Source organism: Trichosurus vulpecula, chromosome 2, assembly GCF_011100635.1.
Source record: "Trichosurus vulpecula isolate mTriVul1 chromosome 2, mTriVul1.pri, whole genome shotgun sequence".
In the NCBI taxonomy this organism is placed as follows: domain Eukaryota; kingdom Metazoa; phylum Chordata; class Mammalia; order Diprotodontia; family Phalangeridae; genus Trichosurus; species Trichosurus vulpecula.
Genome location: NC_050574.1, coordinates 58,492,017 through 58,514,736, shown reverse-complemented (window position 1 = coordinate 58,514,736; position 22,720 = coordinate 58,492,017). Strand labels below are relative to the sequence as shown.

At 42.6% G+C, this 22,720-nt stretch overlaps 1 protein-coding gene across 6 annotated transcripts in view; it reads right to left on the bottom strand.

Annotated features, from left to right (window-relative positions):
* Positions 1-517: 517 nt before the first annotated feature.
* RCAN3 (RCAN family member 3) overlaps positions 518-22,720 on the bottom strand; it is a 33,077-nt gene continuing 10,874 nt past the window's right edge. For 5 of the 6 annotated variants that reach the window (XM_036744431.1, XM_036744427.1, XM_036744429.1 and 2 more), the window contains exons 3-5: positions 4,715-4,888; positions 3,295-3,466; positions 518-1,569 (exon numbers count right to left, since the gene is read on the bottom strand). In XM_036744431.1, the coding sequence (XP_036600326.1) occupies positions 1,385-1,569; positions 3,295-3,466; positions 4,715-4,888 (531 nt within the window). In that variant the 3' untranslated portion in view covers positions 518-1,384. Of the gene's footprint in view, positions 1,570-3,294; positions 3,467-3,615; positions 3,763-4,714; positions 4,889-22,720 lie in introns of those variants that run through there. The other variant, XM_036744432.1, reaches the window with a different exon arrangement.

Sequence of the window (22,720 nt, the reverse complement as noted above, 5' to 3'; positions counted from 1 at the left end):
TGTGTGTGTGTGTGTGTGCATGTGCGCGTGCGTGCACACGCACCTAAGAAGTCGTCTAATACATATTCCAGAATGTGGAAGGACCAGGGACATTTGGAAAATTAAAAAACAAAATATCTGCAGTGAAACACAGGCCAACAGACATCTATCTTGCTGTCATTAGAACGGGTAATGCTCAACAACAGGTACCAGAAATGTCTGGAGTCTGCTGAAGGGCACTTCCAAGGGTGCTTCCCTCTCAGAAGGATCCTGTGCTTTAGTGAGCACAATCAGGTACACTTCATCCCCGAAGCAAATGTGATGATTCAGCTGATTTCTTTTCTCCCCACCACCGTTAGAAACAGAAAACTGAGAGTACATAGACTTATTTTCAAATGACAAACCACCTTCAGAAAATCAATCACGTCTTCTTCTCTGGGTTATGGGACAGACATAATCAAATGCACATAACACAACAAACAATCTCAAGGACCGGTGGTTAATACAACAGTAGAGAAGTTAACAGACTAACACCGAATGGCTGAAAACATGTTTTTACTCTAGACAGGAACACAGTTAGTTGCAAATGGCAATCTATGATTAGCCATCTGACACCACAGTCAATCATGCCTACTGGCAAGGTGTCCCGCAGGGAGCTAGCCTCTAAGAGGGCATAGGCAACAGGAAGGGGGTTCTGTGCATCTCTTCCCTTCAGACTTTCTCTTAAGGGTAGAGGACTGCAATATGCACATGGAGAGATGCCAAAGTTTTCATCAATCAAGGTGAATTTGGCATTTCTTTCCAAAAAGGTGAAGGAAAAAATACTTTGAAATGGGCCGATTCATTTTCTATTAATTCTCCTAGACATTAGATTTCTAGCCGTGCAAAAATGAGTATATAGTGAATAGCATTAACATTTGATCAATATATTGGTTAGAAGCTAGTATACCAGTACAAAAATACCCACGCCGAACTGTTAAACTAGAGACTATATGTTTAAATCCATAAAATGGTACTGTACTGGGTGAATATAGTTCCAGTTTTTGGTACCCCATGCTACATGATATTAGAGGAGTTAACATTGCTGAAAAAAATAAAACCAAATTCCTAATTTTCCACTATTAAAATATGTCAGAGATGCTACATTGGGGGGCGGTACTATTCTTTAAATTAAAGTGCTGTTTAGAATATCATCTAAAATTTTGAACATGAAAGACAATCACTAGTAAAATCTGCTGTTACCCTGTACTATGTATAATGTACACGACTTTCAGAACAGCACAGGACTGCTAAACACAGCATCTCTAACCCCCTTACACTCTTACTGACCTAGGCCAGCAGCAGGGGGGAGAAATCTACTCTTCATGGCCAAGACCGAGTGAGGTCACTCCTGGTGTTGCTGCCTTCACAGTGTACAGCCAAAAGCGGGGGGTTCGTTTCGTATCGTCGAAGGGGCTTCGGGACGCCTGGTCGGGGCAATTTTCTGTTTGGGATTTTTTGTTTCTTCTTCCTCTTCAGTCTCGCTTTCACAGACATGAACAACCACGCTCGGGGTAGATTCAGTCCCTGCATGAAGCTCGTATTTCTCTCCTACAGAAGGAACAAAAGGCAAGAATGGGGCAACAGGTTCCCTGAAGACAAAACACTAGGCTGTTTCACAAAATATGCTTAACAGAGTATCAATGATGGAATCACAGAACTAAAGACCTCTGTTTACTTCAAGCTGCCTGAGCTTTGACCCTCTAATCATGAAGCTGCTTAGGAATCTCTGTAACCTCATAAGAAGACACTGAATTTTAGAGGAGCAGAGATGATCTTTTCGAGTGCCATCATTCTATGTGTGAGGTCCTGGCCCTTTAAAAAAGGCCTGTTCAAACAGAGCAGCCTGGTGCTCCAAGGGGCAGAAAAAGGAGCTTTTGTGTAAAGAAAAGAATTAAACCAAGTGGTAAAGAATGCCTCTTTCAAAGGTGAACTGTTTGGTGCCTGGAAGGAGGAGGCTTAATAAAAACTACTATAATCTGTGTGTCAAACAGTTTTCAGATAAGCTGTATGGGGATGGTCTGATCACAAAAGAGACAGAAATGAAGGGTGGCATACCACTTAGAGGACGCAAGGCGAGGCCTCTTTTATATATGAACAGCTTGATCATTTAAAGGGTTTTTAAAGTAAAAAAAAACCAGATAAAATATGAATATGAAGAAACAGCTGTCAGGGACACAGACCATTAAACTGGACTGTCTATATTGATAAAGGGCTCCCTATAATACACCAAAATATTTGTAGCTGCTCTTTTGGGGGTAGAAAAGAAGGAAACAAAGCAGATGCCCACTGAAAATGGCTAGATAAACCGTGGTACATGAATGCGAGGGAATATGAAGGCTGTGCTGTAAAAAACCACAAATACGCTGACTAGAGAGAAGCATGGAGAGCCACATGTAAGCTGATGCAAAATGAAGTCAGCAGAGTCAAGAACACAATATACACATGACTCCAAGGATGTAAACAGAAAGAATCACCAAATACCAATGGAAAATGAATGTCACAGAACTAGAAAGGACAAGTTTGGCCCCAAAGAAGAGCTCTAAGGGGACGGTCATCCACTCCTTTGTAGGGCAGAGGGGAACACTGCAAATGTCAGCTTTTTTATATACTGACTGGCTGTGCTGAGTTTCTTTTTCTCTTCTTTCCCTCCTTAGGTTTTTTTTTTGTTGTTATTGTTATAAGGAATAGCTCTCTGGGAGGAGAGATATAGGAGGAAATTTAGGGTAACAACTAAAATATGTGAATAAAAATTAATTTTTTTTCAAGAAAAAAAATTGGGCCTTTTTGAAGACTACAGAATGATTAAAGATTCCGGAATTAGGATCTCCCAGTTCATTTACATGTAACTGTTTAGAGGCCCTGGGATAGAGAGGAGGTGGAGCCCAGTTTGAACTCAGCCCTTCCAGCACCTGACAGACAAGGAAACTGAGCTCCCCAAGGTTAAGTGACTTGCCCAGGGTCACACAGCTAGTAAGTGTCAAGTATCTGAGGCCTGATTTGAACTCAAGTCCTCCTGGCTCCAGGGCCAGCACTCTATCCACTGCACCACCACCAACTCAGATCTTATGTGATATTTCTTCTGTTCTTCTGAAGGGAGGACAGAGGAGGTAGAGGAAGAGACAAAGAAGACAGACAGAAAGTGTACTAGACAATATAACAAACAGTGGCTTCCATGGCTACCTCATGCCACACGCAGTCCACATGAGGGGCACAGCCCTCAATGCAACAGCTATAAAAAAATCCCCCAAACCCACACAAGGCCCAGATCCTTACCAGGACCCAGCTTGGAAACGGCACAAAGTAAGTCGTAGTTTATGACGGGCATCGCATCTTCACCCTGCTTCCAGCCCACAGGAGGAGAGGCCGGCGGGGAGATCAGGAACTGTTTGACAGGCTGCGGGGGAAGCAGATACGCTTTGTCTCCTGGTTCACTAGACATCTGGACCTGGACAAGGAGAGAGAACAAAGGATGACCTGCTCAACAGGGATTCCCAGGCTTTCTCTCAATAATGCCCAATCAGAACACTGAATCCCCACATCACTAAGATAAGGAAAATGGAAAACTCTCCATTATAGCACTGGAACAATACTAACGGTTATCCACAAAGTCTTTGAGGTGATGAGGCCTCAGCCTTTTTGTTCCACCTTCCTCTTGGAGACGGCTGGACAAAAAAGAGTGTACATCAGTCTATTTCATTAGGTCCTCTGCTCAGGAGGACGGGAATCAGTCAGAGAGTCTCAGTGGGATATGCAGCATTCTAATCCCATAGGAAAAAAATCTGACATGTGCAAAGAAGGAAATTTAAACCTACTCAAATCATGAAAGAGAAAAGGAAAAGAGATCCAGAGTTCATTTTCAACCAGTTCCCCCTATGTGATTCTGGCTACAAGGAAAAGGACACCAATGGAGAGATTAGGATACAACATAGAGCCAGTTCTGAATTAGCTACAGGTGCACTGGCTTCAGCAATGTTTAAATTCTCAATTGCCACTGAAGCACAGAATAGGCCTTAGGGGGCATCTCCACAAATCCCCTTCTATCACAGATGAGGCAAAGGACTTGTCCAAGGTCATTAGCGAATGGCAGAGATAGGGTTTGAGCTCCTGTCTTCTGGTTCCCAGACAGACACACTGGTGGAGATGGAAGGGACCTCAGATGGGAGGGTCCTTCTTCTTCACTTTGTGCACGGAGGAGATGAGGCCCAGAGAGATGGCTTGTTCAAGGTCACACCACCCCAAGGCGTCCGTACTCCTCTTCTGGTGCTCTTTCCTCAGGTCACAGATCTGGAGTTAGGAGAGACCTCGAAAGGCCAGAGTCTGCCCTCCACCCCCTCCCCCTTGCATTTTACAGGCAAGGAAACTTAGGAAGATTAAGGGACTTTGCCCGAAGTCACATAATTTACCTACTGGCACAGTGAACAGGGTGCGGGGCCTGGCGTCAGAAAGACCTAAGTTCAAATCCAGCTTCAGGTGACTTAACCCCTCTCTGCCTCATTTTTCTCATCTGTAAAATGGGGAAAAGAACAGCCCCTACCTCCCGGGGCACGAGATAACACCTGTAAAGCACTCAGCACCAGGCCTGGCACACGGTAAGAGCCGCACACATGCTTGTTCCCTCCCTGCAGAAGGTGTCTCTTACAAACCAGAGAAAAGGACGCGTTTACGGGAGGATGCAATCTGCACCCTTTAGTACCTGTGCAAAGTAGAGTTTCAGCTTCTTCCCATCGAAATCTGTCTCGTGAAGCTCTATTCGGGCTCTCGCAGCTGCTTCAGGTTTGCTGAAGTTTATTCTGACTCTTCTAAAGCTTTTAAATAACTGAAATGTAACTTGGTCATCATAGATTGTAAAAAGTGCTTCAAATCTCTCCTGAAATAAGAAAAAAAACTATATTTAATGGAAGGAATTTTCATTTGTTGGAAATACAGAGTAATGGCATACAAAGTGTATCATGAACACTTTTATACTGAAAAAAAAATTTAAACTATTTACACTGATATCATTTTCATTATCACAACTGACGCCCTTTTTTCTGGACTCCTGGGATTCCCTAGGTTGCTAATTTGTCAAGTTTCTCCAAAAGGCCCTCATTTTATAGATATGCCTTGGTGAGCCACCTTATTTGCCGTTAAATTGGTACTGACTATACTGGGTTGTAAGTTCCACCTGAGCAGGAATTGTGGCTTATTTAACCGCTCTAACATCCCTCCATACACAGTACGGTGTTTAATACCCGAGGTAGACCTGGAGGACTCGCCAAGTGAAGGGTCCACTCAAGCCACTAGCAACTTCTTAGCAGATTCCTCAGAGCCACCTACTCCTCTACCAAAGACATCTCCCCTAAGATGGGCATAACCTAAACCCCTTGTGATTATGGTACTAGTATCTCACATGAATCACACCAGGTCATTCAATAAAATCTGATTTTCTATAAAAAGTGAGAATTAGATACTTTCTATTGGATATCTGGATCAAGCCTGATGATGAAATTTGCTTGAATTCCTCCTCATTAATGAAATAGGATATAAAAAAGTTCCATTTCAATTATACAAAGATAACTAAGATTACATTTCTTTACCTTCAATGTTTTCTGTCAGAAATAGGTTTCTGTTTAAGTATCACATAAAAATGAAACTTTATTGTATGTACTTAGCACCTTTATAGACGTAAACTGAGCAAATTTTCAATGCTGAGGAGAAACTCTTTTGCTTCAGTTTGTATTTCTCATTTGTGACATTTTCCCCAGCCTCCGGAAGAGTCTGAGTTCAAATGTCTATTCCTCGATCACTTAAGTACATCAGAAAAAAATTTAATTTCCAAAAGAAAATATATTAGCCTCAAAACTAAATCGGACCCACGTCACAACAAACAGACCAAGAGGCAACCTCAGCTACTCAGTTCTGTGACTCATAGATAAATGAATGAGAACATTTTCATGGTTTGGAAATTGAATATGAAAAAGGAATACAGTGACCGGAAATGCTAATGTGTTACAAACTAACAGTCATCATTTGGGTACCTCTTGTTTCCTCGTCCTCATTAATACCATCCTCCAAATAAGCAAAATTTATCTTTCTTGTTTAGAAAACACCAAAGCCGTGACCATGAAATATCAAGTCAATACTTAATTGACGTCTTATTGCAGAAGCATATTAAGAATTCTAAGTTAGAATCCAAATGCCTATGGGAGGTAGGAAATATCCACATTGGACAGACTGGAAAAGGAGCCAAGGAAGAATCTCACAGGATGTTTAAAAATCACAGAGCTTCGCTTAGTTTTTATCACAACAAGAAGAATTTGCATTTCTATAGCACTTCAAAGTTTGCAAAATCTTACAACACACAATGTGTGTTCCTCACAACAATCCTGGGACGTAGGGGCTCTTACTACACCATTTTACAGTGAAGCAAACCGAGGCAGACAGAGGCGAAGTGCCTTGCCCAGGGTCTCTCAGCGAGGCTGTGTCCGAGGCTGGACTGAATCTGGGAATTCCTGACTCCAGGGCCTGGGCATGCTACCTCTGTGTAGTTAGAGAGGCACTGGGACATGGCGGATGAGGCTCGGCCTCAAAGCCAGGAGTGCCAGGTTCCAGTCCAGCTTCTGAAGCCTGTGGGCTCCACACTGGGGAGTCCCTCTCAGGGCACTGGACAGCTCTTCGGGAGAGCTGCTGACTCACACTAGAGGAGTTCTCTAGGCCAAGGAAATCACAGCCGGCGCCCTCTTTCTCCCAGCAACAGCGACTTTTCTATGGAGACTAAGTGCAATGGCACGTTGATTGATCCTGGGACACCTGTTTCTTGTTAGTTGCATTCTCCCTTAGCATCTATTTCCTCATGCCAGAAACACACTGTAACACGGGGATAACACGCAGGTGCCAGCAGAGTTCTATGATTCCCCTCTTGTGATCCTGTGGGAACCAACATGCAGAATTCACACCCCACACTGGACAACCCAGAAGGTGCTCGGGAGCTGGCTCCTCTTGCTCCTTCTCCTTCTCCAAACAGGAAGCTACAAGCACACCAGCTAAAAGTGCTCGGAGCCCATGGGAGGTCTCATTTGACTTCATCTTCACCTGCCTCTCTCTCTCCACGGGGATAAGTCATCCTTAAACAATATCTCTGTACAACTGTATATAGCATTGTTGGTTTTCAGTTGTGTCCAACTCTCTGTAGCCTCATTGGGGTTTTCTTGACAAAGACACTGGAGTGTTTGCCATTTCCTTCTCCAGCTCATTGTACAGATGAGGAACTGAGGCAAACGTGGTGAAGTGACTTGCCCAGGGTCACGCCGTGAACTCAGGAAGTCTTCCTGCAGGTCCACTGCGCCACCCAGCTGCCTCGTATAGAGGATATCCAATCCAAATACAAAAATATTTAGACAAATCAAATTTTATTTTGTCATCTAGTTTCTTATCAGGAATTTATGTCAGGAATTTCCTAATTTAATATACATGTCTTCAGGTCCTCCTAAGATACAGACTGACAGGTTAGGCAACTGAAAACTACTGCTAAAATTTTAAAATGGTGTCTGGGGAGTATAAAATCATGGGATCCCCAAAAACCTGCTTTGTGAAGATTCATAACATTTTAAAAATATTTTTAAGTTCACTGATATTCACATCACTATTACTTAAATAACTTTTGTTAGGGTACTTACAACTAAACACCATTATTCTTCAGCTATAGTAACTTCGTAATTAATTGGGAAAGCTTAACCTCCACTGATCTAAACTAAATGGGGGGTGGGGGAGAGGCCTTGGAGATACTTGGAAGAGTTGTCACACAGTCATGTGTGCCATCCCATAGGAAGAGCCCATACCCTGATCCCGTCTGCTCTTACTTAGCCCCCACATCTCCCCAGCTTGGTGATCTGGTTTCCCAGAGTTAAAGGGCCAGAAGGAAGATGAGGCTTGGAGAGCACAGTGAGGCTGGTGGACAAGTGTGATAATACAAGAGTAACAAAGGAAACAGAAAAGAACAGGCAGAGACAGAGCTGTCCTGTGCTTGGCTGGGTCACACTGACGTAAGACATGTCCACTAGGATGACGGCGCTGAGTCATCGGGCAAAGGTTGCGCTGTGCTCAGCATTGTCTGTCAGAGAAAGGGGAGGAGGCTTAAAAGCATTCTAGAGAAATGTCTCCATCCCAAATGGTTCAAATTTGGCATTTGAAAGGACAAGCTTCAGGTCTCAGAAAACCTCAGCTGCCAACGGTCCTAGACCCAATCAGGCATCATGAACTGCTTCAAAAGCAATCCACACCCTTGTGGTTTCACCACCTGTTTGCTTTCTTCTCTCCAGGAGCCTGTGCCCTTTGCAGGACAGATGGCCAAGAAATGTCCCAGAAATCACCTGGCACATAATAAGTGGTGGCATTCCAAGACTCATCTGAATGGTATCAGCCTGCTAATATTAAGATCACAGATAAATGAAAGTCATTGAAATTAAAATCATCAAAGTATTTTTAGAATTTCAGTCACTTCAATCCAGCAGATCTTTCCTAAGTTTTTGCTAATCCCTATATTCAAATGCTACATTAATCAGAGAAATTGCCCAATTTTATAACATACTTGCTATGCAAAGTAAAACAAAACACAGCATTCTATTGCCTATGGTTCATTTTTAAAAAATACGGCAAAGAAACATGTAACCAGCATAAAACTACTATTTTTTAAAAAAAGACAGTAGGTTAGATAGGCAACAGATAACAACACCACTGTAAGACATGACATCATATTCCTACTTGGCCTCTTGTGTTCTCTGCCAATAACCTCTGAGATGCAAATGTAGGATTAGTTATGGACAGCCCAGTGTGTTTTATGCAGGCTGGGGAACCTTCAGCCTGGAGGTCACAAGTGGCCTTCTTGGTCCTTAGGTGGAGCCTTCTGACCAAGTCCAAGTTTTACAGAACAAATCCATTTATTAAGGGGATTTGTATATATAAATTATTTATACATTATATATAATTACATAAATAATATAAATTAGATTTATAGAAACTGTGATCTTAAGGCACATATAGTAAATTAAGCAATTTTTGGCCTAAAGTGGAGGGCAATAAGAAAAAAATAGACTTTTTGGTGAACATTCTCTAAGATTTCCTTCCCTTATCCCTCCTGCTCATTATTTTGTTGCTGCCTCTTCAGGTAAGCAGGTCTGACCTTAGATCACAGATCTAAGTCTGAAAGAACATCTGCTTCTTAGAAAAACCTGATAATAACAACAATAACTGACATTTGTACTGTGATTTGACATTTTGCAAACATGCTGTCATTTGACTCTCACAATCCATGGAAGAAGGAGCTACAAATACTACAATGGAGGTACATCACATGAGCATTTTACTGATAGGATTTTACCTACACAGAGGAAGGAAGGAAGAAAGGAAGGAAGAAAGGAAGGAAGGAAGGGAGGAAGGAAGTAAAGGAGGAGGGAAAGGAGGGAGGGAGAGGGACAGGGAGAAGGAGAGGGAAAGAGACAGACAGAGAGAGACAGACAGACAGACAGAGAGAGAAAGAAAGGAGAGAGAGAGAAAGGGGAAAGAAAGGAGAGAGAAAGAGAAAGGGGAGAGAGAAAGAGTAAGGAGAGAGAGAAAGAGAAAGGAGAGAGAGAGAAAGGAGAGAGAGGGAGAGAAAGAGAGAGAGAGAGAGAGAGAGAACGAGACAGAGAGAGAACGAGACAGAGAGGGAGAGGGAGAGGGAGGGAGGGGGAGACAGAGAGAGAGAGAGAGAAAGGAGAAAGAAGGAGAGAGAGGAAGGGGGAGAGAGAGAGAGAGAGAGAGAGAGAGAGAGAGAGAGAGAGAGAGAGAGAGACAGAGACAGAGACAGAGAGAGAGAAGAGAGAAATGAGAGAGAGAGGGGGAAAGAAACGAAGATGGAGAGAGAAAAATAACGAATTACTTAGGGTAAGTAAACCTACCCCCAAGAGATGAAAGACAGCAAAGTCCCACATAAACCAAAATCTTCATTGCAACGCTTTCTGTGGTGGCAGAGAACCAGAAAGGTGGTAGATCACCATTCATTGGAGAATGACTACAGTTGGCAGGACATGGATATAAAAAGATTACTTGCTCTATGAGAAATGACACATGGAAAATTCAGAGAAGCCAATGGGAAGGTACAGTGGTAAACAGCACCGGATTTGGAATCAAGGGACTTAGGTTTAAATAACAGCTTAGTTATTTCCTAGAGTGCGTCGCTGTGGTTCTTCCCCTCTCTTGACTTATTTCCTCCTGTAAGATGAGGGCCTGGACCACCACTCATTCCTTAATAGGTCTATATCTAATAACTCAAGATTTATATGAAGTGATATAGAATGAAGTAAACACAGACAAGGAAACAAATGTAAGTCACAGTTACAACAACGTAAATGAAAAGAATAAAAACAACTGAAACCAAATGCTCTGCAATTAAAGGGACCCAACTTGGCCTCAGGAAAGAGCACAGCAATGGGCCTGCCTCCCTCCCTTCTTTGCCTGGCTGGGAGGCTTATGGGGTGGCTGGTATTGCTGGCTTCTTTTTCCTTTTCCTTTTTTATTCTTTGTCATAAGGGACAGCTTGCTGGGGAGAGGGTGGGAGGAATATATTCCAAAATGAGGATGTAAAAACAAAAGATAGATTAAGAAAATCATGTGGCTAGGTCTTCAAGGCCATCTACTCACTGAGTGTATGGGTCCTGGAGCGGGCCAGAGACAGAAAAAACGAGTCTGCTATTCCCTGAGCTGCCCTTTACAGTGTGAGCATCTCACGGACTGTGATCCTACAATCTCCTCTGCATCCGCCTGTTCTATTCCTTCTGCTCAGGCTGCTGAAGCCTCTCCTGGTGTGGAGAGCCTTAGTATTCCTGATCAGCCAGAAGGCAGAAACTTTCTGGGTTTCCTTCCTCTCTCTTATGTCTTCTCTTGCCTCACAGTGAAGCAGTTAGAAAAAAGTTATTGGTGTGATTAACCCTTAATGTAATCACACTGATATAATCATCCTTTTGATAATATCCTATCCTTCCTTAATAGTTCTCCTGCTAGCTAAGTCTTTACCTTTTTTTCTATTTGAACAGAAGCCCTGGCTTCTGTCTTCTGATCAATAACTTAGCTGAGTGCAGAATAAAATACATATTCAATCGTTTCCATAGCAACCTCCTCAGATCCATCTGCTATCTGATATAGGTTGCCTTCTTTAGAGACCTTAACCCCTTTCCAGCTACATGTTTAGAGACACCAAACTGTATAATTTAAGAGATTTTAAGTATTTTCAAGGATCATTTTTTACATTATGCAATTTTTGCCGGGGTCATAGATTTAGACATAGAAGGCATCTTAGGGGTCACCTAGTTGAAACCCCTCACTTTATAGGATGAAGGTATTTGGGCCACTTAGGTCAAGCGACACAGGCAGTGAGAGGCTGAGCTACCTTTCTTCATTAACAATCCTGGGGATAGCTAGTACAAAAATCACTCCCATTTGACCGATGAAGCAACTGAGGCCCAGTCAGTCAATCTCTGTGGGCTTCAGTTTCCTATTTGTAAATGGGGGGTTGGGGTGGTGGTGGCAAGGACTAAGGGCCCTTCTCAGCTCTGAATCTCAGATCCTATGATCCTGTGATTCTAAAATCCCTTCTGCTCTGAAGTGAACAGTAAATGGCATGCCAGTGCCCCTCTACTGAGACAGGGATGAGAACAAGAAGACTAGGACCACCGGCGGTCCAGAGCAGAGGCACAATCACAGCCACAGTCCCACAGAAACCTTATCAGGATTGTTAACTGGTAACCTTTGCTCCTTCAGATGCCCAGAGCAATGACAGCCCATGGAAAGAACAGCATCATCTTTCTGACCCCCTCCTGATAAAGGTGGAGAATGATGATAGCCCCAGCAGGCCCCTGCCCTGAGCCCCAGTGGCCAACGGGTGGCAGCTCGGGCTTGGTTCCTAGCAAGGACGGCTGGACTTATCAACCGCCAGCAAAGCCCCTGGATCGGGGACAAGTGCCTGGGTAGCTTGGATGGAGGCTGGTGGAGAATGGCTACAGAGAGCAGGAAGACCACAGGCCAGAGCCATTAAGTGTTCCTCCTCTTTTTCCTCCACTGTCACTCCTGATGCCAGCCTGTACGCCCTGCACTGGGGGTGAGGGTACAGGGAGTGCCCACCCTGAAGAAGAGCTTTGTCTTCTTGTTCAACATGAGGTGGAGCAATGGACATTTCCCCGTAAACGGGGGATGGATGAGCTTCCAGCCCGGCTGTCTGCCTGCTAATACATCCTCTGCCTGCTCTCTGGTCACAGAGCCCTACTGTGTGTATGGCTTCCTCTTAGTAGAATATGAGCTCATTGAGAGCAGGGGCTGTCTCACACTTCTATTTGTATTCTCAGAGTTCAAACAATTCTTGGCACACAGAAGGGGCTTATTTTTTCCATTAATTACTTCTTTCTTAAGTATAGTTTACTTTATTTTAATTTTGTTACAATTAACAATACTCATAGTACAAATACTGTAATTTTCTATTAAAGAGACTAATTAATCCGAATATTTCATTCTTCCACCATGCCAGATGAGTTCTTTGCATACACAATATCAGTTAAGAATCATTTATTAAGCATCTACTATGTGCTAGGCACTGTGCTAAGCCCTGGGATACAAAGAAAGGCAAAAACCCAGCTGATGCCCTCAAGAAACTCTCAATTTAAAGGGAGAGACAACTATTTACAAATAAGATACATACAGGATAAATGGGAGGTAATCTCACAGGAAAGGTGCTAGCATTAAGGAGGACCAGGAAAGGTTTTTTTTTTTTTTTTTTTTTTTGCAGAAGGTAGAGTTTTAGTTGAGACTTGAAGGAAGCTAGGGAAACCAGGAGGTGGAGGTGAGGAGTGAGAGCATTTCAGGCATGTGCTCCTAACTGTGTGGATCATAATTAGTTATAAAACAAATTCATGCCTGCGCTATTCAAACAGTCTGCTATACCTGAATTCTCTTTAAATTGAATCTTAAAAATAAATCTGCAGGCATTCCCAAATGCAGGGCTATGTTATACCCAAGTGCTGTGAAGAAACTCTTCTCAGGCATCAGAGGACGCTGAAAACAGCAGGGGGGATCCTAAGAACTTTTTTTTTCTGGGTAATTTAATCATTTTATTAATAAGGCCAGCAGGTTATTAATAAAAAGATATTCATTCAACTGTCTTCCTTAGACCAAAGATCCCTAATGGCAGTGGGGTCATGGTTTATATTCCCTTGGAAGAGAAGTGCTCCTGAGGGGTGGTAATTAACTCGGATTGGCTAACACAAAGACAGGTGTGGGCCACCCATATTAAAATGAAGGTCTTAGGGTGTGGCAAATTAGGTCACTCAAATCTTGGGCAAAGAGACATCAATTTCCATATCATCTGTCTTGATAATAGGGAGAATCAACCTTTCCCCAGACCTGTCAGAGCAAACACAATGAGCAGGAATACACCCATTAGCCTAAACTTAGATTTTCCTTTACTGTCTGATTAGATCTTGGCCAGGGTAAAAATCTCTAAGAGATGAGGAAGTAGTAAAGGGGGAAAACCTTGGTCCTCATACGGTAATTCGTTATTGAACACAAGAGAGAAATATTCATTTCTCACATTCCCCCATTTGATTCTAACTGAGACATGAAGTTTCCTCAATGAATCACTAACTGATATTACAAACACTTCATGGAGGGTTCTTAACTATAGAGCTTGTGATGGGTAACGACATTAGGGGGAAAAAGAGGAGAAATTGATTGATGCATCCACAAAACCAAAGGAGGCAATCCCTTTAGTTAGCAGAGCTTACAGATAAAAGACACAAAGCGGAAAAAGTAAACAAAAAGCAGTCCATTTATGGATCTGAAGTCTCATCTCATGCAGCTGTCTGATGCTTAGGACAGCATCTGATTTGGCTCTCTGGTGTGGGTGTGGGGAGCCTGAGCACTCCTAACAGAGACTAAAGAAAAAATTTTCTTCTTGAAACCTGAAGTAAAAGCTGAACACACAGAAACATGGTCTGAGAATCAAGATGTTGCCATTCTATTTTAAAGCCTGCGATGGATTCTTATAAACCTGGGGAATTCTGACAGCTGTCTTGTTTGTAAAGAGCCTAAAAACTCTATACAAATGTTGGTTATCAGAATTACCTACAAAAGAGGTGAGAATACCGGGGGATGTAGAGTGCAAGAAGGTTCTGCTATGTGCGTATCCTGGGCACCCTCTTTTACCCTTTACATGCCCGCGCTCTAGGACTTCTGGCAACAGCACAAAAAAGAATGATCCAAAAGGCTGGCTGGTGGGCAGGAAATGAACGCTTAAAATGTCTATAAAGACAGAAAAGCAGAGAGCATTCCTCCCAGAGACCCGAGTTATCTTTTCTTTGAAAGTGACTTTAGATGTGTTCTAATAAAAAAATGATTCCTAAATTATCTAATGGCAAAAAATTAACTGAGAGAAGCAACGGCACGTTAAATCACTGGGTCACCTTATGGGGGGTGGGGGATGGTAGTGGTGATTATACAATTACTATAGATAAAATACAAGTTGTCCCAGCACTCGCGGGGTTAGGGGCACAGGACCCTCTTGAATGTGAAAAACTGGGAATAACTGTAGGCCCCACCCCAAACCTTTACTTAAAATAATTTTGATCATATTTATCTTATATACAATACAAGTAAAACAACACACTGCACCCATTAAAAAGTGGTAGCTTCTACAGGAGGGAGATTCAGAGCCCACACACTGTGCAGAGTCTTTGCAGCCCAGGGAGTAGCTGGAGCACCTGCTTCCTGGATTTCCTTCTCCTACCAAAAGCTCATGACATAGGGATCACTGTCCCAGGAAGGGGGTGGGGGTAGGGGTGTGTGGCATGGGACTGTGTCTGAATGGTTGAGAAATGAGGAGGAGGCATTCCCAAAGAGAATGTGAAGCCTGGAGTTCTTTTGCACATTGAAACTTTCAGCAAAATATAACTGTTTATTACAAATTTATGAATGTATACTTGCGGTAGTAAATGATAAGACAGATTGATAATATGCATTTGTATATTTATGCATTTATGACAATAAATTTGGGGGGGGTTTCTTTATATATGTACATTATCTGTGGTTTTCCTCAGTATGCTGCAAATCTCCAAAAATTTCCATTTAATTACCAATGGCCAATCCATGAATAACCCAAGCTGAGAATGTGGAGGAGCAGCTGTAATTTTACCTGCTGTACCTTTCAGTGGTCCTTGTGGAACACTGCCTTTTGTCAGTGGGATATCCACAGAGAAGAGTATATTTTAGGCAACCTGAGAAATCAATACTGTTATTATTTAAAAGAAGAGTTCGCCAGATAATCCACATCAGAGGCTGGAAAGAAGTTAAATCATCCACGGTGACTGTGTTTATTTATTTATTTTATTAAGGGGATTTGTTCTGTGAAGTTTGGATTCAGTCAAAGGGCCGTACTTGAGGACCTAGAGGGCCATGTGTGGCCTTGAGGATACAGGTTCCCCACCCCTGCTACACCATCAAGTCAAATGCTAAAATGACAAGTACCATCTCCTCTTGTTGGAGAAGAGGACACCAACTTTAGGGAACGCAAGTCAGGATAAAACAACAAACTCATCAGAGGAGTCAGAAGGAGCCCCACACTGAATGGGTACCAGTAGCCACCCTGTTCCTTCTTCCTCTTCTCCTATCCCCCCTACCAAAAGGAGAGGTAAGGAACTCCATCAGTCTGGTGAATCACAATACAAGGGAACAGACTGCTCCCGATCCCTTTGCTTCGATAGTAAAAAAAAGATGAACCTACCACTTTGGGCACTCTAAGGGACGGGTGGGTTCACAAATTTCACTGCTGGTGTCCTAAGGCAGGAGATCTGTCCCTTTCAAGGGTCCCCAGCATCAAGAGGAGTGCTATGCTTGAAATGGACAAAACTACCTGTTCCGGGATCTACTAGATACAGGGGTCTCCAGTGTGGGGGCAAAAAGTTCCATTTGTTTGGTAGCAAGGAGACAGAAGATATTTATAGTCAAAAAGGTATGTGCCAGAGTATAAAATACCCTAAATAAAGACAAACACCATTCTGATACCTTAATAATGCAACATGGACACAAAAGGTTTAGAAATCTTGAGATGCCAAAGGGAGAGAAGGGGCAATGTATATGGGGAGAAACTTAAATCTACGAACTTCTATCTTTTACAATGCTTTCCATCAGTGGAAGGAAAATGCTAACTGATACACTACTCCCTGCATCAGGAAAACAGATAAAGACAACCCAACCATCAAGAGGAAAATATGGACCATAACTTGTTTTTTCCAGCTACTTACTACGTATTTTTATAGTCTTAGTATCTTACTCAACACACTGACTTTTTAGAATGCAAATTCTCAGAAGGCTGGGTCTTGTATAAATTATAATCCATGATGTCTAACAGAATGTCACAATATACTGTAACAATAAATAGTACTGATGAAACCGTGTTGGTTTATTTTTCACAGTAACAGATCGTCAAATTAAAAGAACGACACACTGTAAAAATAACTACAGTTTACAACATTAAGGGTACTCTGCCTCTACAAGCAGGTGTAACCAGAGAAAATGGACTTAAAGTATAATAAGATAGATTTTAAGAAGCAGTCTGGCATAGTATTAAGAACTGGTAGAGGAAAAAAGTCTGGGTTTGGCCAGATCATAACATGATCTCAAGCTGCACTAAGGGGAGGCTCAGCAGTCCATCAATCAGAACAGCAAGTAGCTATTAAGCGCTTCCTGAATGCAGGCCCTGTGTAAGATGCTGGGGGCAGAAAGATCCAAATGCAAAGGTCCAGGCCCTCCAGGAGCCACCATTCTATTGGGGCTGACCGGACATGTGAAGCACATACAAAATATACTCCAAATACTTCGATGGTTATCTGGGGGCCAGGTGTGGGGCACAGCAAGAAAGGCTTCAAGCTGAAGGGGGTGTTTGAACACAGCTGTGAAAGAAGCTGGGGAGGCTGAAAGGAGGGTGGAAGGAGGCCATGCATTTCAGGCCTGGGGGAATAGCCAGTGATAGAAAGCCACAGAGATGGGGGATATAAGAACGCAAGAAATGATATGCTGACCATTCCAGGTGGTCAGAGAATCTCTGAGACCCTTTCAGGGCGTCCCAGAGGTCAAAACTTTTCATAATAATACTAAGACATTTTAATTTTACACATGGCAAATATAAATAATTAAACCCCACATATTAAGAGCCCTTAGTGGTGGTGGGGTGTCCTTAATAAATTTTAAGAACATAAAATGATTCCAAGACTAGAAAGTCTGAGAACTACCAGACTAGACCACAAAATGTGTGAAAGACTGTTCTGGGCTGGGCCTGGCTCAAGCTAGGGCTTCAGTAGTTTAAGTCTGAAATTGGAACAAAATGGAACACTAGTAGGTGCTTGCAGAGCTAACAAAATGAGATGGACTTAGCTGGTGCTTAAGAAGCCTATTCAACAAGTACGGGCATCACTAACCCCTTGAGCTGACTCGGATGAGTGGAGCTCTCACAGAGACTCACCGGCCAAGCTTCGGAGAGCCTCTTCCTTTCCTCAAGGATATGAGGAAGTGAAGTGAGTCCGTAGAGCCCTTTGAGCCAACTAAATCTCAAAGAAGGACTCAAAATTTTTCAAAGAAAAACTAACGGAACCTGTGTGGGTGGAGGGAGGGATTAGAGCATTGCTCCTACTGCAAGTGGAATAATGTGCAATGAGATGGGAAAGGTTGGTTGGAGCCAGGTTAGGAGGGGCTTTAAATGCTGGAGAGAGGAGTTTGTACTTGATTCTGGGGCTAGTTTATTGACTGGGATTTATTGATCAGGAGAATCTCTGCTTTAGGAATATCACCTGGGAGCTGTGGGGAGGATGGAATGGAGAAGGGAAAGGAGGGAGATCGATTGGGAAAAGGGAAAGGACTGGGAGATCACTTACTAATCGAAGAACAAGAAGATGAGTTCTGTCTCAGGCATAATGAATTTGAGATTCCCATAAGATAGCTTGTTCTAAATGTCCAAGAGGCAGTTGGTAATGAGGGACCGTAGTTCAGGAGAGACAAGGCCTGGGTATACGGATTTAGGAGGCATTTGTATAGAAATGATGACTGCACCCATAGGAGTTGACAAGATTACCCAGAGTCTGGAGAGAGAAAAAGGCCCAGGTCAGAACTCTGGGGGTACACTCACAGTTAGGGGGCAGGACAGGGATAACAAACTCATTCTCAAAGGAGACTGAGAACTAGTCAGAAAGGCAGGAGAAGCAAGAGGAAGCGGAGTCACAAAACCTCAGGAAGGAGAGAAAATATGATAAAAGAGTGACTGAGAGTTTCAGATGCTGCGCAAGTCAAGAAAGACCTGATAATTACGAGCTCCTTGTTATCTCTGGAGAGAGTAGAATGGGCACAGAGATGAGAACAGAGGTCAGAATGCAAAGGATTGAGGAGTGAGACAGAGATGAGGAGGGTAGAGAGCTTTCTCTAGGACTGTGGCTGGGAAAGGGAGGAGAGATACAGGATGACAGTTTGAGGGAATGGCAGTGTCAACTGAGGGTTAAGAGCGGAGAATATCTAGATGGGTTTGAAAGCAGCAAGGGAGGAAAGTGTAGAAAGGGGAGATCTACCAGAGGAGACAGAAGGGAGTAAGATCAAGGGTACATGCGAAGAGCTGCCCCTTCATTACAGACTAGAGTAAAATAGGAAAGAATGAGAGGTGATCTCTTGGGATGTTGAGCTATAGTAAAGGGGAGAAAAGGGAGCTCACTGCAAATGGCCTCTACAATGAGGAGCACTGAAGGGGTAGAAGTTGCAAGAAGACAAATTTAGGCTTGATGAAAGGATAATCTTTCTAACAATTAGAACAGGAGTGGGGAACCTGCAGCCTCGAGGCCACATGTGGCCCTCTGGGTCCTCAAGTGCAGCTCTTTGACTGAATCCAAATGTCCTCGAGGCTGCAGGCTCCCCACTCCTGAATCAGAACAATCTAAAAGGAGAAGAGGCAGTTTTAGGGGGCGCTATAGTACCTCACACTTGGGGTCTTTAAGCAAGTTGTCAGGGATCTTCTGCCAGGTACCGATTTTTCCTAGAGAGGTCCTTTTAAACTAAGACCCTGTGACCCTCTCTGGGCCTCCCTCATCTGTAAACGAGGGCATGCAGGGATATTCACCAGGATGACATCCAAGGGTCCTTTCTAGTTCTATGAATCTCTGATTCTGTAAGGTTATGCTAAATCCTGCAACTAATTAACCTCTGTTAGTTTTTTTCCTCAAAATACTGCATGATATACTCTTTCCTTTATGCCTCTTCAGTTACCAAAATAAAAAAACCAATGACTTTCACCTCAGGATTTTAATTCCAATAGAATTGAGGCCCACCCTACTGCCTCCCCATAGCACAGTGGAGGTGACTGTGGGTTACTTAGGTATGGATTAGTGGTCCCTACTTCTTTTTGAATTTGACACCACCGATGTAAAAGATGCCATTGGAAAAATGTATAACTGGGAAAAAATGATGGGTTAGTCATACAGTGAGAGCAAGAGCCAATTGATGGACAGTCTGTGTGCTCCACTGCATCCACACAACATGAAGGGAAGTCAGAAAGGTTCTTGGCATGTTGGGTGGGCCCCAGGGAGAGAACTTATGGGAAGACATGGACAAAGGTCCCACAGAACTGGCAGACATGGAATCCGCACCACTGGGTACAATGCCCACATCAAGGAAATCACAGGCACATAAGAGTACTGGGAAGAGTTAAATCACCATTGAAATCATTTAAGAACTTGGTTCTCCTTATGCTAGTAAGAGCTCACATTTCTTTTTTTTTGGGGGGGGGGGAAGCAGGGCAATTGGGGTTAAGTGACTTACCCAAGGTCACACAGCTAGTAAGTGTGTCAAGTGTCTGAGGCTGGATTTGAACTCAGGTCCTCCTCCCTCCAGGGCCAGTGCTCTACTCACTATGCCACCTAGCTGCACCCCCCCCCCCAACTTTTTAAAAAACTTTTAAAATTTTATTTATTTTTTGGAGGGGGAAAGGCAGGGCAATTGGGGTTAAGTGACCTGCCCAAGGTCACACAGCTAGTAAGTGCTTCAAACATCTGAGGCTGGATTTGAACGCAGGTCCTCCTCACTCCAAGGCTCTACTCACTGCGCCACCCAGCTGCCCCAAGAGCTCACATTTCAATAATACTTGTGCTTACTCATATAATAACCCCATGAAGCAGGTGGTGTAAATATCTCCATTTTACCTAGGAGGAGAGAAGGATTCAGGGACTTGTCCCAGGTCACACTGCCATTAAGCGGCTGAGTGGAAACCTGAACCCATGTCTTCTGGTTCAAGTCCAGCAATCTGTCATTTATGAGATGGCTTAGCTAAAAACAGAAATGCCAGCCGTTTTAGAGTTTGTACTTCCTTGATTTCCATCTAGAATATTTATTCTCTATTCTTACCAAGATGCACAAATGACAAATGTGGAGTCAAATGTTTAAGTTCATGCTTAGAAAAGGCTTAAGCCGAAGATGGCAGAGATGAGTGTTTATGAAGACATACTATGAGATTTGGGTCAATTAAGAGCACAGCGCTAAGAAGGTCAATCTTGCAGGTTCAATCCCTATATGATCTACTTAGCTTCACAGAGAAGAAACATCTATTCTGTAGTCACAGGATGGATCACTAATCCTTGCCAGCCATCTCATGAATAAGCGTCACTGGTCAGAGGAATGAGGGACAATCAGGAAAAAAAAGGATGGATGGGTCAATGAAAACCCGCAAGTATGACTAGAAAAAACAATTCAAAGCATATCTAAGCATTCAAGGAAATCTCTCTTTTTTAGTAGAGATCCATGTAATAAAGAAAGGACAAGAACATAATAATGTGAATTATATTTATAAATGTATTTATATTATTTCATTTATATTACAAATTTATAAATGTAATACAAATTAGATTACATTTCTTCATAGGGCCAACTCTGCAAAGAAAGGTTGTGCCAAACAATATGTGCTGAATGCCCACAGATGCCATTTGGTACATTATGAAGTGATAATTCCTTCTCAGTATGATTTTGCTCTAGAGTAATCTCAACACCTTAAAAACTATATGTTTATAGAAAAATTCAGGCTATTTTAATTTTATCCTTACTTTAGAGAAGCACAGATATAGAGTTAAAGATAACTATCATGTGACAACTTCAAATCTAATAAGGAAAATAAGATGTTAAAATAGAGTGCTATTAACAAAGCCACCAAGATGTACTGCCCTTTGTGCATCCATTCATATAGTCCAGTGAGAGTGTGTGTGTGTCTGTGTGTGTGTGGTGTGTACATATAAATATACTATATATATATATGTATATAGTCCGATACAAACCACAAAGATCTTTTTCAACCATTTTTCTATTTGCTGTTTTTTATTCACCTCCCCCTTATATAATAGAATCAAGATAATATTATCTCTGCGGTACAAAGCATATTTGGCAATTGGAAGTGGATATTCACCTTTGAAGGCCAATGGCACTTGTGTAATTTAGACCAACATATTCAGAAAGATGGAAAAGCCTGTTTCATTTGATCAACAGTTGGAAGCCTATCAAGACAAGAACCATTTTGATCCAGGAATAAACTAAAATCCTTTTGAAAATAAAATGCTTAACTGCACTTAGGATCTTCTTGCCTCTACTGTTCAAAATGTCATCTCTTTTGCACTTAGGTGGATGACAGAGATTACTCTAGCATTAAATAAATCAAAATGAAGAGAGGTAAACAAGAAGAAAAAATGATATAAAGAGAAGAAAATGAATGAGGAGTGGGACTCCTCTCTACTTCACCTATTACCTTCCCTTTATGCCCACCTGGGAATTGTCCCTATCTGCTTAGACAGGGTATCCCCAAAATCTTAGTGCATTTGTAGATGTTCATAGCTTTTTACCCTCTCCACCCCCCGCCCCTGCCATACACACAGCAGCAGGCATGGTGACCTGTGGAGAGCACTGGGCTCTGTCCCTGACCACTGTGTCTCTCAGCTTCTCTTTGTCTAAAATGGGGACAATGACACTTGCACTACCTTCCCTACACGGCTGTTGGGAGGAAAACAGCTTTTTAAACTGCAAAATGTCAAGCTGGAGACAAAAACACATTCCATCTAATAAATCTCCATCAAACTGCTCAAAGTTTGCTCCATGGCCAAATATTGTGAGAGCAGATTAAGATGTAAGTCCTCTTGGTCTGAGTTCTCATGAATATAACTTTCAGATGAATGTGAAACTGCACATGACTTCCTCCTACAACAAATATGTCAAAACTATCTTTTCTATTTAAAGTATGGAAACTAAGTGCTAAACTTGGTTTAACACACTCTCTCTCCCTCTCTCTCTCTCTCCCTCTCTCTCTCCCTCCCTCCCTCTCTCTCTCTCTCTCTCTCTCTCTCTCTCTCTCTCTCTCTCTCTCTCACACACACACACACACACACACACACACGCACACAAACTTATCATGCATGAATTTGGGAAAGTAGAGAAAAACCAGTGGAGGGTGCAGAGACAGAAAAAGATAACCAAGTTCTATTTTAAGACTAAGTCAGGGGAAGGAAGAAACTTTCTCAGAGCTGATACTGTTGGGGAAAATGAAAGCACTGATAAAAAAACAGAAGGGAAATCTTACAGCACGAGAAATTAATAACCAGGTCAGGGGTTGGTTATTAATCCATTCCCAATGCCATCC